The 17,655-nt window shown below is 43.3% G+C and overlaps 1 protein-coding gene across 6 annotated transcripts in view; it reads right to left on the bottom strand.

Moving 5' to 3' along the window:
- LOC110513173 (inositol hexakisphosphate and diphosphoinositol-pentakisphosphate kinase 2) overlaps positions 1–17,655 on the bottom strand; it is a 53,468-nt gene that overhangs the window by 27,677 nt on the left and 8,136 nt on the right. For all 6 annotated transcript variants that reach the window (XM_090222759.1, XM_090222757.1, XM_090222755.1 and 3 more), the window contains 10 exons: positions 15,902–16,521; positions 13,782–13,977; positions 13,245–13,335; positions 12,674–12,759; positions 7,535–7,689; positions 3,122–3,223; positions 2,824–2,985; positions 2,122–2,243; positions 1,163–1,264; positions 804–890 (listed from right to left, as the gene is read on the bottom strand). In XM_090222759.1, the coding sequence (XP_090078885.1) occupies positions 804–890; positions 1,163–1,264; positions 2,122–2,243; positions 2,824–2,985; positions 3,122–3,223; positions 7,535–7,689; positions 12,674–12,759; positions 13,245–13,335; positions 13,782–13,977; positions 15,902–16,057 (1,259 nt within the window). In that variant the 5' untranslated portion in view covers positions 16,058–16,521. The remainder of the gene's footprint in view (positions 1–803; positions 891–1,162; positions 1,265–2,121; positions 2,244–2,823; positions 2,986–3,121; positions 3,224–7,534; positions 7,690–12,673; positions 12,760–13,244; positions 13,336–13,781; positions 13,978–15,901; positions 16,522–17,655) is intronic.

The raw sequence follows: 17,655 nt of genomic DNA, 5'->3' as shown, positions 1-17,655 counted from the left end.
AAGACCTGAGACTGGGACGGAGATTTGTCTTCCAACAAGACAATGATCCAAAACATAAAGCAAAATCTACAATGGAATGGTTCAAAAATAAACATATCCAGGTGTTAGAATGGCCAAGTCAAAGTCCAGACCTGAATCCAATCGAGAATCTGTGGAAAGAACTGAAAACTGCTGTTCACAAATGCTCTCCATCCAACCTCAGAACTCGAGCTGTTTTGCAAGGAGGAATGGGAAAAAATGTCAGTCTCTCGATGTGCAAAACTGATAGACATACCCCAAGCGACTTACAGCTGTAATCGCAGCAAAAGGTGGCGCTACAAAGTATTAACTTAAGGGGGCTGAATAATCTTGCACGCCCAATTTTTCAGTTTTTGATTTGTTAAAAAAGTTTGAAATATCCAATAAATGTCGTTCCACTTCATGATTGTCTCCCACTTGTTGATTCTTCACAAAAAAATACAGTTTTATATCTTTATGTTTTAAGCCTGAAATGTGGCAAAAGGTCGCAAAGTTGAAGGGGGCCGAATACTTTCGCAAGGCACTGTAAATGTCAAAAACAAATTATTTATTTATATGTTTCGGTTAATGGCCAATAGGCTACCTGCCGAGTCGTCATGGAACAGTGGATGTCATGAAACTTAATGACTGGTAATTTGTCAGGATTAATGACACGGTTTAAAGATTTAAAAGAGTTAAATAAAGATTCAATTAAAAATGTTAAACACAATTAAGGGGTCCTTGACGATCATGACATCTAAGGCATTACACCTAGACTTTACATACAGGGTTACCAAAGAACTCACATGGGATTCCGCACTTCCATCTTCATCTTTTGCTTAGGAGTTCGGTCTCCGTGGCGGATTATTGCGATGACACAGCGTAACTCCATCCTGATTGGAAGGAATGTGACAGTAAAAATGAATATGAGTGAACAATGATGGTAAGTCGGGGTAATGACTTTTACCCCATCACTGGCATGTCTAAATAAGCAGAAACTTCACAGTGAAGCCAGATGTCTTTGAGACAGCAGTGGTTTTGATGTTGCGGCTACAGTAAAACTGTACATTTGTCTACCTCAAAGTTTTTGCGCCTACAAGTTTGTCTTGGCAACGTTTTACCGATCATATGCACTTACATACTAGTCTGTGTGTGTAAGACTCACATGGTGCCAGATGTGGTTGGGACGATGGGGATGTCCTCAGCCTCAGTGGGGATGGACCAGGGGATGTGGAACTGAGGAGCTAGCTCCCTCATCACTATATTACTGCAGAAGACAAGGAAACACAGTTCACATCATAGAAATACATTATGGTTAACATACAGTCAACATTTACCAACATCTGGATCTTCTGACGGATTATTAACTTCTATGTAACTAGTGAGATAATAATAGCAAGTCATCTGTAGTACCATTTGTTTCCCCACTGACATTGCTGATAGCTACTTTATTGAGGAAACATGTTCTTACTATGACTGAAATGTGGTTGTTCTACCTAGCTATCTCAAGATGAATTCACTAACTACATGTCGCTCTGGACAAGAGCGTCTGCTAAAAATCACAACAAAAAAAAACTTGAAATGATTCAGGATCAGCTGTCCCAAACACCCTAGGCTACCTTTAATCAGTTTGTGCTGATCTGGACTAGTTGTTATTGGCTTACAGAAGGGGGTGGGGCAACCTTGATCCTGGAGGGTGCCAGGTTAATTTACAAACTAGCACCAACACTAAACTCAAATAACCAGTCTTCAACAAAGACCACAATTAGTCTAATCAGTTGTGCTACAGCAGGGGTGGATCTGAAGTCTGCCCCTGTTGGACCAAGAGTCAGACCACTATGCCCCTGTTGGACAAGGACTCAAACCACTATGCCCCTGTTGGACAAGGACTCAAACCACTATGCCCCTGTTGGACCAGGAGTCAGAACACTATGCCCCTGTTGGACCAGGAGTCAGAACACTATGCCCCTGTTGGACCAGGACTCAGAACACTATGCCCCTGTTGGACCAGGACTCAGAACACTATGCCCCTGTTGGACCAGGAGTCAGAACCGGCATAGCCCTGGCATAATGTAACCCTATGAAAACACAATATGACCGAAATAGCCCTCTGGCACATCGTACCCCAGGATCTTGGCACAGTCGTCGTAGTACTTCATGGAGTTCTTGACGAAGCTGAAGCCGTTGACGTCACAGACGTAGGAGTGACCGTTGGCTCGGAGAAGGTCAAAGCCACACACTGTTTGCTGCAGGGGGAAAAGACAGTCAGATAGTAATGACATGTAGTGTAATTGGGGGTGGCATTATCAAGAATATAAATCAGGGTAATAGGGGGAAAATGTACTTATTGAGGGTCTGTATTTGTTGATTCTCCTTTATATGACCTCAGCCTCTGTTCTGTTTTCTCTTGTCACTTCCCTTATCAAAGTGATCGATCAAGTTGAGAGTGCACTCAACAGGCTGCCTGGAGCTACAGTACGTCAGACCTGGGTTCTTTTTTTTAAGTCCTTTCTTTAGCCTGCCTGGGGTGCTAGGTGGGTGGGGTTTGCACTTTTCTATTGGTTCCATTGCAACAGGCAAGCACAGATAGGGTATCTAAAATAGCATTTGAATCCAGGTCTGAACTGTGTACCAGCTCATTAAATAGAAGAGGGGCAAATCAATGACCAATTGCACGTCGACCGATAGCCCCTACCCAGAGGCACTTGATGTAGATTTTATCCAGAGCAGTAAATAGTTCACACCTATCGGCTATTCAGTATAATGTGGCAATCTATTCAGCACCACATGGGAATCGAACCCACAACCAACTGAGACATAACTGACCTTGAATGCCAGGCAGACCTTGCGGGCCACTAGTTTCTCCATGGCGGTGAGCATGACGGGGTAGCGGATCTCCTTCCCCTCGCTGTCTCTCTCCACCTTCCCGTCCAGGGCAGGAGACTTCCTGGCCTCAGCGTGGGCATAGTCAGGCCCCACCGTATACACCTGAGGACACATACACATGGAGATTTAGTACACACACACACACACACACAGTGCACTCGCATAAGACAAATAAACAAACATGCATAGATACAGACAGACACACAGAAATACAGACTGACAATCGCATAACACACACCTTAACGTCCGTCCCGTCCGTTGGCATGAACTCTTCGTAGATGTAGGAGCCAGTCTTCCTCACGTTGCTCTCTGGTGAGTACACACTGCTCCGGCTCCCGATCTACAGGACAGAGGCAACAGCGTCAGAACTGGGAGAACTACGTACTGTCTACAGCAGTGGTTCCCAAACTCCTTTAGCTCTGTGATCAACTGAAAGCTGTTGGTGTGAACCACCAACTAAACAGACCAATTATTCTACAACTCAGAATAAAACCACCCACCAACAGGCGCCCAGTGGACTAAACACTTGGGAAACGCTGCTCTTCACACGATAGGATAACATTAGGACTGAATGAACGTCCGCCATAATACTCAACTGTAACCAGAGTCAAAGAAAGAGACTAGGGTTCATTCATCAGTAGACAGTGTTGCACATCACTTATGATCTATTCCATTTCAGAGGAAGAACACAGAGCAGCTTACTACAGTCGACTGGGATGCTAATAATGTGTGTGATAAAATCAGCTATTGGGATCGAATGGTTATAAATCCTGACAAAAAAACATTGGTCCGTTTTATGAAAGTCCCAAAAGCCCTCTGAGAATGTTAGGTGAGATCACAGTGAATAAAACAGACTGAGTCAAATATAATTTCAATGTGCTGTTGTATATTTGGAGGACTATGTATTACTATTGTAAGGGGAAGACGCTGATCTTGGGTCAGTTTAGCATTTTCCCCACTAATGGTTAAGGTTATGATTGGGGAGTTGATCCAAGATCTGTACCTAGATGACGTTTCACCTCAGAGCCTGTTAATAGAGCAGGAGGTAAGCCTGGCAGTTGTCATAATCAAGCAACTGGTGTGTACAGTTAAACCCATACAAATAGAATATGGAACATATAGAGCCAATCACGATAGCTATATTCTATCGGGACGTTTTTCCAGACGAAACCTAGTCCTGGGGTGAATTCATTAGTTGCACACCGTAGCAAAGTGTCGGACGATGTTTTGAAACTAAAGGTTGGTCCATCCCAGTTTCGTTCCATTCCAGTCGGCTTGGTTCCGTTTCATTCCTAGTGAATACATCCTTGGATTAAAAAGTGCTTGCTCTTTAGTTCAGGACAAGGCTTAATCTGTGTCTGGGAAACAGACCAATAGAATATAGCTAGATATAGAAAACATAATAGTTGACTGGAAGTATCACAGTTCAGGCAGTATTTAAAACAACTGTGAGGGACGGGATACTTTGGTAATGAAACCCTTTATCTAATTCCCCAGAGTCAGATGAACTCATGGATACCATTTTTAAAAGTCTCTACATCAAGTATGAAAGAAATTCAAGAGACTAGCATTAGCACAATGACTAAAAGTCTATGGTATAACCTAGCATGCTATCAGTTACCATAGACTTCCAGTCATTGCGCTAAAACTATATTGGTAATGTTAGCAAGTTCCTTCAAAATGCATGCAGAGAATGTTTTTTTCATCCACAAGTTCATCTGAAAAAGGGCTTCATTGCCAAAATCTTGAAGTACCCCTTAAAGAATGTTATGACTAAAGACACAAAAAACTAAACCATCTTTACATGACCTTTAGTTCTATCATCTACAGTGCATTCGGAAAGTATTCAGACCCCTTGACTTTTTCCACGTTTTCTTAGGTAACGGCTTCATTCTAAAATAGATTTTTTTTAACTCCCCTCAATCTACACACAATACCCCATAATGACAAAGAAAAAAGTTTAATAATAAAAAAATGAAATATCACAATTGCATAAGTATTCAGACCCCTAACTTTGTTGAAGTTCCTTTGGCAGCGATTACAGCCTCGAGGCTTATTGGGTATGATGCTACAAGCGTGGCACACCAGTATTTGGAGAGTTTCTCCCATTATTCTCTGCAGATCCTCTCAAGCTCTGTCAGGTTGGATGGGGAGCATTGCTACACAGCTATTTTCAGGTCTCTCCAGGCTGTGTGCTTAGGGTCTTTGTCCTGTTGGAAGGTGAACCGTCGCCCCAGTCTGAGGTCCTAAGCACTCTGGAGTAGGTTTTCATCAAGGATCTCTGTACTTTGCTCCGTTTATCTTTCCCTCGATCCTGACTAGACTCCCAATCCTTGCCACTGAAAAACATCCCCACAGCATGATGCTGCTACCACCATACTTTACCGTAGGGATGGTGCCAGGTTTCCTACAGACGTGATGCTTGGCACTCAGGCCAAAGAGTTCAATCTGGTTTCTCATGGTCAGAGTCATTTAGGTGCCTTTTGGCAAACTCCAAGCGGGCTGTCATGTGCCTTTTACTGAGGAGTAGCTTCCATCTGGCCACTCTACCATAAAGGCCTTATCGGTGGAGTGCTGCAGAAATGGTTGTCCTTCTGGAAGGTTCTCCCATCTACACAGAGGAACTCTGGAGCTCTGTCAGAGTGACCATCGGGTTCTTGGTCACCTCCCTGACCAAGACCGTTCTCCCCCGATTGCTAAGTTTGGCCAGGCAGCCAGGTCTAGGAAGAGTCTTGGTTCCAAACTTCATCCAGAAATATTTTGGTACCCTTCCCCAGATCTGTGCCTTGAAACAATCCTACCTCAGAGCTCTACGAACAATTCCTTCAACCTAATGGCTAAGCTTTTGCTCTGACATGTACTGTCAACTGTAGGACCTTGTATAGACAGGCGTGTGCCTTTCCAAATCATGTCCAATAAATGGAATTTACGACAGGTGGACTCCAATCAAGTTGTAGAGACATCTCATGGATGATCAACGGAAACAGGATGCACCAGAGCTCAATTTCGAGTCTTATAGCAAAGGGTCTGCATACTTGTAAATAAAGCACATTTTTTTATACATTTGCAAAAATGTCTAAAAACCTGTTTTTACTATGTCATTATGGGGCAGTGTGTAGATTGATGGGGGGGGGGGGAAGTATTTAATCCATTTTAGAATATGGTTGCAAGATAACAAAATGTGGTAAAAGTCAAGGGGTCTGAATACTTTCCGAATGCACGGTGTGTGTTATACCCTACTGGCAGTAGCATAACAAGTGATAACTGAATCCGGACCATCCGTCAGATCAGAAAATAACAGGTTCCGTTTCTTCGTTTGAAAATACTGTTGTAGTAAAGTGATGGTTGTTCTCCTCCCACTGTCAGAATAGGAGGTCTGCATAACAAATGGCACCCTGCTTCCCTATGTAGTGCACTACAGGGGCCCATAGAGCTCTGGTCATAAGTGTCGCACTATATTGGGAATAGGGTGCCATTTGGGACGCAGACTAGATAAAACCTAGGCCGTGTCTACACTTGACAGTTCATGTGTAACGGATGTGAAACGGCTAGCTTAGTTAGCAGTGTGCGCTAAATAGCGTTTCAATCGGTGACGTCACTTGCTCTGAGACCTTGAAGTAGTTGTTCCCCTTGCTCTGCAAGGGCCGCGGCTTTTGTGGAGCGATGGGTAACGATGCTTCGTGGGTGACTGTTGTTGATGTGTGCAGAGGGTCCCTGGTTCGCGCCCGGGTATGGGCGAGGGGACGGTCTAAACTTATACTGTTACACATGCAGCTTTTGTATTCTGATTAGAGTTCTGACCATGGAATTCTAGACCTCCATTTAAATGTGTCTACCGTGTCCACATTGTGTCTGGATTCCCTTTTCCCACGTAATATTCAAAAGCATGTATTCATTCTGCAAACGGTGGAACTGGCTAAATCTGATAACAACAACAACTGGATGGCAGTAGCCAACTACTGTAGCTAACCTCTAACTAGCCAGAAAGCAACGTTAAAGGGATTGCAAAGAGGTTAGCATAACTCTAGCCAAACCAAAAATATGTTTTCTAAATAAGCTAGCTGGCTAGCATTTGAAGCCAGCAAACACGTTCCTCACATGCTAAGAATGCATTTCCTCCAACGTTTAATGAAAAAAGGTGCCTCTCGCTCCAAAAACACACCATTTCTGGAGACCTGTGGGCAGACTGCTGATGACGTTGCCCACTGTATGCGCTTTCGGTAGCCTGATTGCGTCCAGACTGAGGAGAAATCCACCCACAATACATCCCTGACCAACTCCTGAAGTGGTCAGCCAGATCTGAACGCAATCTGACCACACGACCACCTGTCTTTTCAATGCGATCTTCGTAATCTGATAGCAGAGGTTGCATGTCTAGTGTCGACACAGCTCTAATGTCATCGTGTTCCTGCCTTGTTGATGAGCCCAGCCAGAGTGAGTGCCTATTTAAGTACCCTTAATGTGCTTTAGAATAAGTGCTATTATGGCTATGAGGAACTCTTCAGTTGGGGCTGAGGGAGGAGAGGAAGTGTGAGGGAGAAAGAAGCCTGGTCAAAAAGCTACCCCAGGGGCTTTCCCATGTGGGTTAGACAGAGGAACGTATTGGGGTCATTTTTTTAAGGGTTTAACGGCTTAGGGATCAGAATGTGACCTTTCTGAAGAGGCGCTGGCTTCCCCCTCCCGCTGAGGTGGGGTAGTAGATGTAGACGTTGTGGTCTTCAGCACAGACGGGTTTCTCCACAAAGGGTTTAGGGAACACCTCCCCATTCACCTCTACATGGTCTTCTCCCTCGACCAGGTTACACTCTGGGGAAGACACACCAATACAAAGTTGTTTTCATTATTGCACACCGCAGCTAAATGTTTTGCAACAGAAAACATTATACAAAGAAAATGTGTTTGAAAAGTTCAGGTAGCCCCTCCTAGTTTCGGTCCACTTCTTCCATTCAGTTTGTAGTGAATACGAACCAGGTGCATATTGTCAGTTCATCGTCATATTCAGACGATGGTCAGCCCTTTCAACTGTAAATAGTAGGATTCAACCAGTTGAACCTGTACATTATAGTCCCCGTTTCAAAAACAGACAATTACATGTCTTAGTATACTATTGACAGTCCGTACAACCATGCCCTCATACACTGAATAGTGTTGTTTTATCAGAATTCTCAAAGTATCATGGCAAGCAAACAAAACATTGAGCAGACTGAATTCCCTGAGGAAATCAGAGTCCTAATGTTAGAAACTAACAGCTGGTCACATGTTTACTCTTCAAGCTACAGCTCACAGTATTTGACATAAAGCAGGTTCTTAAAAGGACCATTGAGTGGAGTCTGCTTCATGTTCTTTTTTTGACATTGAAAATCAAGTATCATGATAACACTAACTAACTCACTACCTTTACTGAGAAAGGGTTGTAACATTTTAGAAGCATTAGACCAGAACCTTGATAGACTAAGTTCAAACATTAGTCATGAAGGTCAAGCTCGTTGTTACATCTACTGGCGTGACTTCTAAACTGTAAATTGAGGTCGCTATTCTACCGCCATTACACCCATCAGGGATGAAGAAGACCTAACCCATCTAGTGAACTCTACCTTGCGGGACTGTGTTCAATCAGAGCATTAAAAGGGAAAATGAATGGCCTCCAAGTCACGTCCCCACACACAGATATAATCACAGAATGCTCAACCTAAGACACTCATAACTGCAATATTTAACACAGGAACCAAAGTAAATCAAGTCAGTGTCCCAAATGGCACCCTATTCCCTATATAGTGCACTACATTTGACCAGGGCCCATAGGGATGAAGGGAATAGGGTGCCATTTGGGACATTGTCCGACATCCTCCCAAGGCAGTGTTGTTCTAAGGCTGGAGAAGTCTGTCTGGTGTTTAAGAGAGAAAAACCGAGACCTCACTGGAAAGTGGTTTTATTCTTTCTCTGACTATAACCAGGTTTCCATCCAACCTTTTTATGCGAGTAAAGTACATCAGATAAATAAAAAGTCACAACAGGCCTGAAGAAAACTGTTAATTTGTTGGTTCATTTTTCAAATGTCGACAAAACAAGATTCGCTAGACAAAGTGAGATATTTGTATGTCTGTAAAAAAATTGCGGAGGAAAAACCTTTATGCGCAAACATATAATACCCATCATTTGAAGTCACAATGATATGCTGTGTGGTCCTCCCACTACGACATGGGAAAGCCTGCAGTGTATTAGGCTACAGATGAAATAAGTTGATGAATTTCACAGGGTGGTGAAAGTGCAGTGATGCGCTTGATGCTCCTTTCCAATAAATATTGAGGGTCTTTTTCTGGTGACATGATGACCGGATGCCGTTTTCAAAATGAATCTTGCTCTTTCGTTTAAAAAAGGCACATATAGTCCACATATTTCCTACATATCAATGCACACACACAAACTATTTACGTCAAATAGGGGAAAGGCGTTCCTTTAATCGTTTTTTAAAAAACAGGTTTGCTGTTTATTTGAGCAATATGAGATGGAACAGAGTTCCATGCAATAATGGCTCTCCATAATGCTATACACTTAATTTTTTCTCGATTTAAGGGACTGTGAAAAGACCCCTGGTGGCATGTCTGGTGGGTAAAGTGTGTGTGTGTAAGTCGACTATGCAAACAATTTGGAATTTTCAACACATTGTTTCACATAAAAATAAGTAATGCAGTCAGTCTACCCTTAATTCTTAGCCAAGAGAGACTGGCATGCATAATATTTATATCAGCCCTCTGGTTACAATGAAGAGCAAGACGTGCCGCTCTGTTCTGGGCCAGCTGCAGCTTAACTAGGTCTTTCCTTGCAGCACTGGACAATAATCAAGACTAGACTAAACTAGAGCCTGCAGAACTGTCTTTTTAGAGTGTGGTGTCAAAAAAGTAGAGCATCTCTTTATTACAGACAAACCTCTCACCATCTTTACAACCATTGAATCTACAGGTTTTGACTATAACAGTTTACAATATAAGGTAGCGCCAAGTAATTTAGTCTCCTCAACAACCACACCATTCATTACCAGATTCAGTTGAGATCTAGAACTTAGGGAATGAGTTGTACCAAATACAATGCTCTAAGTTGTAGAGATGTCCAGGACCAGTTTATTACTGGCCACCCATTCCAAAACAGACTGCAACTCTTTGCTAAGGGTTTCAGTGACTTCATTAGCTGTGGTTGCTGAGGTGTATATGGTTGAATCATTAGCATACATGGACACACATGCTTTGTTTAATGCCAGTGGCAGGTCATTGGAAAAATTAGAAAAGAGTAAAGGGCCTAGAGAGCTGCCCTGCGGTACACCACACTTTACATGTTTTCTTTAATGGAAGTGTCAAACCCTTTGAGTTCTATTAGATAGCTCTGAATCCACAATATGGCAATCTAAGGTTGAAAGCCATAACACATATTTTTTTCAACAGGTTAGGGTCAATAATATCAAAAGGCTGCACTGAAATCTAACATTACAGCTCCCATAATCTTCTTATTATCAACTTATTTCAACCAATCAGTCATTTGGGGAACGTTGAAAAAAATGTGTCAGAAATGGAGCTTACATGATTCCTTATTCCACATGTCAGAGATGTGATGTTTGTTCTATATGATATACTGTATAAGTTCCTGGGGAGAATACAACACTACGTAAGTAGTGAGAAATACATCCTGCCTAAGACGCACAGGGGTAAGTAAGGGAGCATCTGAACTGTGAGACAACGGGCCAGCATTCCTGTGGAACGCTTTAGACACCTTGTAGAGTCCATGGCTCGATGAATTGGGAGGTGTGTGTGTGTGGGGGGGGGGATGCTGGCATTCTAGGCAGAGTTCCTCTGTCCAGTGTCTGTTCGGGGGTATCATCGGATGGGGCCACAGTGTCTCCTGACCCCTCCCGTCTCAGCCTCCAGTATTTATGCTGCAGTAGATTGTGTCGGGGCCAAGGGTCAGTTTGTTATATCTGGAGTACTTCTCCTGTCTTATCCGGTATCCTGTATGAATTTAAGTATGCTCTCTCTAATTCTCTCTTTCTCTCTCTCTCGGAGGACCTGAGCCCTAGGACCATGCCTCAGGAATACCTGGCATGATGACTCCTTGCTGTCCCCAGTCCACCTGGCAGTGCTGCTGCTCCAGTTTCAACTGTTCTGCCTGTGGCTATGGAATCCTGACCTGTTCACCGGACGTGCTACCTGTCCCAGACCTATTATTTGACCATGCTGGTAGCCTAGTGGGACCATGCTGGTAGCCGAGCTGACAAGCTAGTGGTTAGAGCGCTGGACTAGTAACTGCCTGAACAGGCAGTTAACCCACTGTTCCTAGGCCGTCATTGAAAATAAGAATTTGTTCTTAACTGACTTGCCTAGTTAAATAAAGGTAAAATAAAAATAAAAAAATTAACATTTTGGCCATGTTCTGTTATAATCTCCACCCGGCACAGCCAGAAGAGGACTGGCCACCCCTCATTGCCTGGTTCCTCTCTAGGTTTCTTCCTAGGTTTTGGCCTTTCTAGGGAGTTTTTTCTAGCCAACGTGCTTCAACACCTGCATTGCTTGCTGTTTGGGGTTTTAGGCTGGGTTTCTGTACAGCACTTTGAGATATCAGCTGATGTACGAAGGGTTATATAAATACATTTGATTTTGATTTGTTATTTTGCCCGTCTTAATCTTTTATTTTTATTGGCCAGTCTGAGACATGGCTTTTTCTTTGCAACGCTGCCTAGAAGGCCAGCATCCCAGAGTCGCCTCTTCACTGTTGCCATTGAGACTGGTGTTTTGCAGGTACTAATTAATGAAGCTGCCAGTTGAGGACTTGTGAGGTGTCTGTTTCTCAAACTAGACACTAATGTACTTGTCCTCTTGCTAAGTTGTGCACCGGGGCCTCCCAATCCTCTTTCTATTCTGGTTATAGCCCGTTTGCGGTGTTCTGTGAAGGGAGTAGTACACAGCGTTGTACGAGATCTTCAGTTTCTTGGCAATTTCTCGCATGGAATAGCCTTAATTTCTCAGAACAAAAAGAGACTGACGAGTTTCAGAAGAAAGAAAGATGCTCTAAATACTCAACTAGTCTAAAGAAGGCCAGTTCTATTGCTTCTTTAAACAGCACAACAGTTTTCAGCTGTGCTAACAATTGCAAAAGGGTTTTCTAATGATCAATTAGCCTTTTCAAATACTAAACTTGGATTAGCTAACAACGTGGCATTGGAACACAGGAGTGATGGTTGCTGATAATGGGCCTCTGTACGCCTATGTAGATATTCCATTTATTTATTTTTTAAACATGTAAATAACATTTCCAGCTACAATAGTCATTTACAACATTAACAATGTCTACACTGTATTTCTGATCAATTTTATGTTATTTTAAATGGACAAAAAAATTGCTTTCCTTTCAAAAAAACAAGGACATTTCTAAGTGACCCCAAACTTTTGAACGGAAGTGTATGTATTTCTATCAAAACGTTCTAAAACATAGTGCCCTGCTGAACACGCCCAGTTATCTTCGAACCCTAATGACTGATTTACACTACAGGGCCGAGAACAAGAACTGTACTGGCTCAGTTATTTTATTTTCACATTGTCCTTTCCAGCAGAGTTCCAGCAACTGTGGTGGATGGATAACCAGGCCAGCCCAACACAGTACAGTACAGCTTGGCTCAGTATTGTGAAAACAGTACAAAGTTAAGAGTGACAAGAAAGCTATAGCACCAGTAGAGGCGACAGGGACAGAATATTGACCATTCCTGATGGGACAGTCAACGCTTGACCTATGGGGAACACACACTGACCGTCTGGTTTATCTGGGTCGCGGTTCAGCACAGCGTAGCGTGGCAGATCGATGCCTTCCTGCTGCAGGATACGATATACCTCCCTCCTACAAAACAGACAAAACATAACATTCAGCATTCAAGTGAGAGAGTCAGCCATCTCACTTAACATGAACGCTATATATCGAAGGCAGCACACATCACCACGTGACACCAGTCCAAACAATGCTGGTCACACATCACCACCAGTAATCACCATAATATAACATCATTATTCCACATAAGACCTCCAGAACAGCACAGTATTAACCATGATGCTCTGTGATAGCTACACCCCTCTATATAGAACGCTAGGGTTGTCCCGATACATGGCAAATATGGTAAATATTGTGTCTTATTACTTGGATAATAAACACGTGACTCTGGGTAACAGAATAAGGCCGTTTGTTTCCCAACATCAGGACTGTTTTCCTCAAGAAATGAAGTCTGCTTCTTGTTTTATTAGCTTGCCATGATACTTCTAAATCAGAGTATTGTGATACTGTTGTCGTCATGACAACCCTACAGTATGCATCTCTAGTTTTGGTTGTACCTGTCCTGTATGTAGTACTGTGTGTTCAGGTCATTGATGAGCAGTGGGTTTCGGAGATTGGCGTAGCTCACTGCCTTGTCCAGCGGAAATCCTACAAATTCAAATGCAACACCAACTGTTAGCAAATCCTATACGCAGGCTACACAGTATGTGTAAACTTCGCCAGGGGCAAGAATGGGACACATTAATGAAGACAGACAAGTGAAAGAAATTGAAATGAGTGGGCAAACATTGTTCAACTGGGTTTCTCCAACACTTTGCTAAAATCAATGGTAGCAAATTTAGTCACATTAGTCAAAACAGGCTGTTTGTGGTGTCAGACAGAATTACTCAAGATGGGTTGAAGACGAGTAATGCTGACACAGCGTGGTACGAGAACGGGCTGTCTGTGTGTGTGTATGATGTAGTGTGCATGTGACTGTGTTTAAATATGTGTAATCACTTTTTGGACTATAGAATAATGGGTGGGGTAATTAAGTTGAATACAGTTATTTCATCAGTGAACAGAGTTGGTGTGTGTGTGTGTGTGTGTTCCACCTTTGGAGTGGAAGGAGACGAGGCAGTCACACAGGGGCCATTTGTCCACGGGCTCGTTGAGAATGACGTCCTCAGGGAAGATGACCACAGTGATGTACTCAAACCTGCACAGACGCTCCAGAATCTGGGTCATGGGCTTTGACTTGGACTTCTTCATCATGGAACAGATGCCCACCACGATCTGTCGCTCCGGAGGCTGAGAGGGGGGGAGATCACTTTATTGAGTTAGGCTACTTTGTCTATTGACGACAGTCTTGAGTAGCTTTACAACCAGTCAACCAACTAGTCAATGAAATGGTTCAACAGTTGTCACAAAAGTGCTTTACAGTTGAGTAGTCTCATGATGTCTTACATGATCTTGTGCTGTGGAATTAGCCAAAATATCTGTAGCCTCCAATGTGATGGTATCTACAGTTGAAGTCAGAAGTTTAAATACACCTTAGCCAAATACATTTAAACTCAGTTTTTCACAATTCCTGACATTTAATCCTAGTAAATTATTCCCTGGTCAGCTAGGATCACCACTTTATTTTAAGAATGTGATATGCCAGAATAATAATAGAGAGAATTATTTATTTCAGCTTTTATTTCTTTCATCAAATTCCCAGTGGGTCAGAAGTTGACATACGATCAATTAGTATTTGGTAGAATTGCCTTTAAATTGTTTAACTTGTGTCAAACGTTTCAGGTAGCCTCAAAACAAACTTCCCACAATAAGTTGTGTCCCATTCCTCCTGACAGAGCTGGTGTAACTGAGTCAGGTTTGTAGGTCTCCTTGCTCGCACACGCTTTCTCAGTTCTGACCACAAATTTACTATAGGATTGAGGTCAGGACTGTGTGATGGCCACTCCAATACCATGACTTTGTTGTCCTTAAGCCATTTTGCCACAACTTTGGAAGTATGCTTGGAGTCATTGTCCATTTGGAAGATCCATTTGTGACCAAGCTTTAACTTCCTGACTGATGTCTTGAGATGTTGCTTCAATATATCCACATAATTTCCCTTCCTCATGATGCAATCTATTTTGTGAAGAGCACCAGTCCCTCCTGCAGCAAAGCACCCCCACAACATGATGCTGCCACCCACGTGCTTCACGGTTGGAATGGTGTTCTTTAACTTGCAAGCCTCCCCCTTTTCCTCCAAACATAACAATGGTAATTATGGCCAAACAGTTCTATTTTTGTTTCACCAGACCAGAGGACATTTCTACAAAAAGTACAATCTTTGTCCCCATGTGCAGTTGCAAACCGTAGTCTGGCATTTTTAATGACGGTTTTGGAGCAGTGGCATCTTCCTTGCTGAGCGGTTATGTCGATATAGAACTCGTTTTACTGTGGATAGAAATACTTTTGTACCTGTTCCTCCAGCATCTTCACAAGGTTCTTTGCTGTTGTTCTGGGATTGATTTGCACTTTTCGCACCAAAGTACATTTATCTCTAAGAGACAGAACGCATCTCCTTCCTGAGCGGTATGACGGCTGCGTGGTCCCATGGTGTTTATACTTGCGTACTATTGTTTGTACAGATGAACGTGATACCTTCAGGAAGAAATTGCTCCCAAGCATGAACCAGACTTTTTTCCCCCTGAGGTCTTGGCTTTTTTCTTGTGGTTTTCCCATGATGTCAAGCAAAGAGGCACCGAGTTTGAAGGTAGACCTTGAAATACATCCACAGGTACACCTCCAATTGACTCAAATGATGTCAATTAGCCTATCAGAAGCTTATGAAGCCATGACATAATTTTCTGGAATTTCCAAGCTGTTTAAAGGCACAGTCAACTTAGTTTATGTAAACTTCTGACCCCCTGGAATTGTGATACAGTAAGTGAAATAATGTCTGTAAACAATTGTTGGAAAAATTACTTGTGTCATGCACAAAGTAGATGTCCTGACCGACTTGCCAAAATTATAGTTTGTAAACAAGAAATTTGTGGAGTGGTTGAAAAACGAGTTTTAATGACTCCAACCAAAGTGTATGTAAACTTCTGACTTATCTGTAATAGTAATAGAGGTTACCATATCAGGGCCAGTTGTCTAATGTACTTTCATGCGGGTGATTCATGTGTGACATCATGAGGCCTGATGTAATCTTGTGTCGTCTCGTCTCATGCGGTCTCACCGAGTCTGTGTCCTCGTCGTCCTCGTACAGCTCCATGTCGGTCCTCATGCTGCAGCCGTCGTAGTCCTCCAGGCCCTCGCTCTCATCGTCCTCGCAGCCCACGAAGAATCTGGGAGCGCCGCGCTGGCTCTCGCCCGGGCTGGCGGGCTCTGACATCACAATCCCCGGCGGCAGCCCTCAGCGTCCCGCCGCGCCATCGCACACCAACACACCGCCGGGGAAGGCCGCCGATGGAGGCGCACAAGGCCTACTAGGAGCTGATTGGCTGGTGACTCAAGTCTCGAGGTGGGCTAAACTGCTCTGTGGGGTGTATTGGGTTGGGGGTGGTAGGGGGTTGGGTGAGGAAGGGAAGGGGATACAAGAGCTGGTCCTGGGGCAGGGGGAATGTGTTGAGGGTTAAGTTGTAATAGGTGTGTGACAGACTATGTTAGTCGTAGTGGTGATGGTGTTTCTGGGGTGGGGTTGCTGAGGCCTCATTCTTTACTTAGCGGTTAAAGATCTCATGTTTCGGGCCTGGCCTGGGGCTGGGCTTCTTGTGTGGTCTCAGGACTAGTAGGGGTAGATCCAACTATAATGGGACCACAGCCCATTCCTCTATGCTTGTCCAAGATCAACAGAGTCTAGAAATGAAACAGAGAGATTATAGAGGATATTCAATAGCAGGTACCCCAGGGGTACACGCAATGCGGTGAATAAAAATATGATTCACATGTAAATACAAAAATCTATAAAAAAGTTGAAATAGTACTGCTACTACCAGCAGTACTACACCTGCACCTTTATTATTATTGCTTCGCATACAAGCCAGTGAATTCTATGCGTTACAGCTGGATGAGTCAGACGTGGCGGGCCTGGCACAGCTCCTGGTATGTGTACGTTACGTTTATGGGGGGGTCAATTAAGGAAGACATCCTCTTCTGCAAACCAGGAGAGGATATTTTTAAAGTACTGCACAGCTTTGTGACATCAAATGGACTTTGGTGGTCAAGATGTGTTGGTATCTGTGCTGATGGCGGAAAGGCCATGACAGGGAGACATAGTGGAGTGGTAACGCGTGTGCAAGCAGTTGCTCCCGACGCTATTTGGGTATATGGCAGCATTCACTGAGAGGCTCTTGCTGCCAAGGGAAATACGTTTTGGACACTAGTGAAAATGGTTAACTTTGTTAAAGCAAGGCCCCTGAACTCATGTATTTTCTGCACAACGCAATGATATGGGCAGCGACCATGTAACGCTTTTACAACATACAGAAGTGCGCTGGTTATCAAGGGGCAAAGTATTGACACGTTTTTTTAAATTGAGAAACAAGCTTAAAGTTTTTACTGACCATAATTCTCACTTGTCTGACTGGTTGCATGATGACGAGTTTCTCACACGACTGGCCTGTCTGGGTGATGTTTTTTCTCACCTGAATGATCTGAATCTAGGATTACAGGGACTCTCCGCAACTATATTCAATGTGCGGGACAAAATTGAGGCTGATTAAGAAGTTGGATCTCTTCTCTGTCTGCATTAACAAGGACAACACACAGGTCTTTCCATCATTGTATGATTTTGTGTGCAAATTAACTCAAGCTTACGGACAATGTCAAATGTGATACAGCGAAGCACCTGAGTGAGTTGTGTGCGCAATTACTTTCCTGAAACGGATGACACAAACAACTGGATTCGTTATCCCTTTCATGCCCTGCCTCCAATCCACTTACCGATATCTGAAAAAGAGAGCCTCATCGAAAATTACAACAAGCGGTTCT

The sequence above is a fragment of the Oncorhynchus mykiss genome, chromosome 26 (genome assembly GCF_057628025.1).
Source record: "Oncorhynchus mykiss isolate SJ-2025 chromosome 26, ASM5762802v1, whole genome shotgun sequence".
Taxonomy (NCBI): Eukaryota; Metazoa; Chordata; class Actinopteri; order Salmoniformes; family Salmonidae; genus Oncorhynchus; species Oncorhynchus mykiss.
Note: the sequence above shows the minus strand (reverse complement) of the source record. Positions and strands in the feature narration are given on the sequence as shown.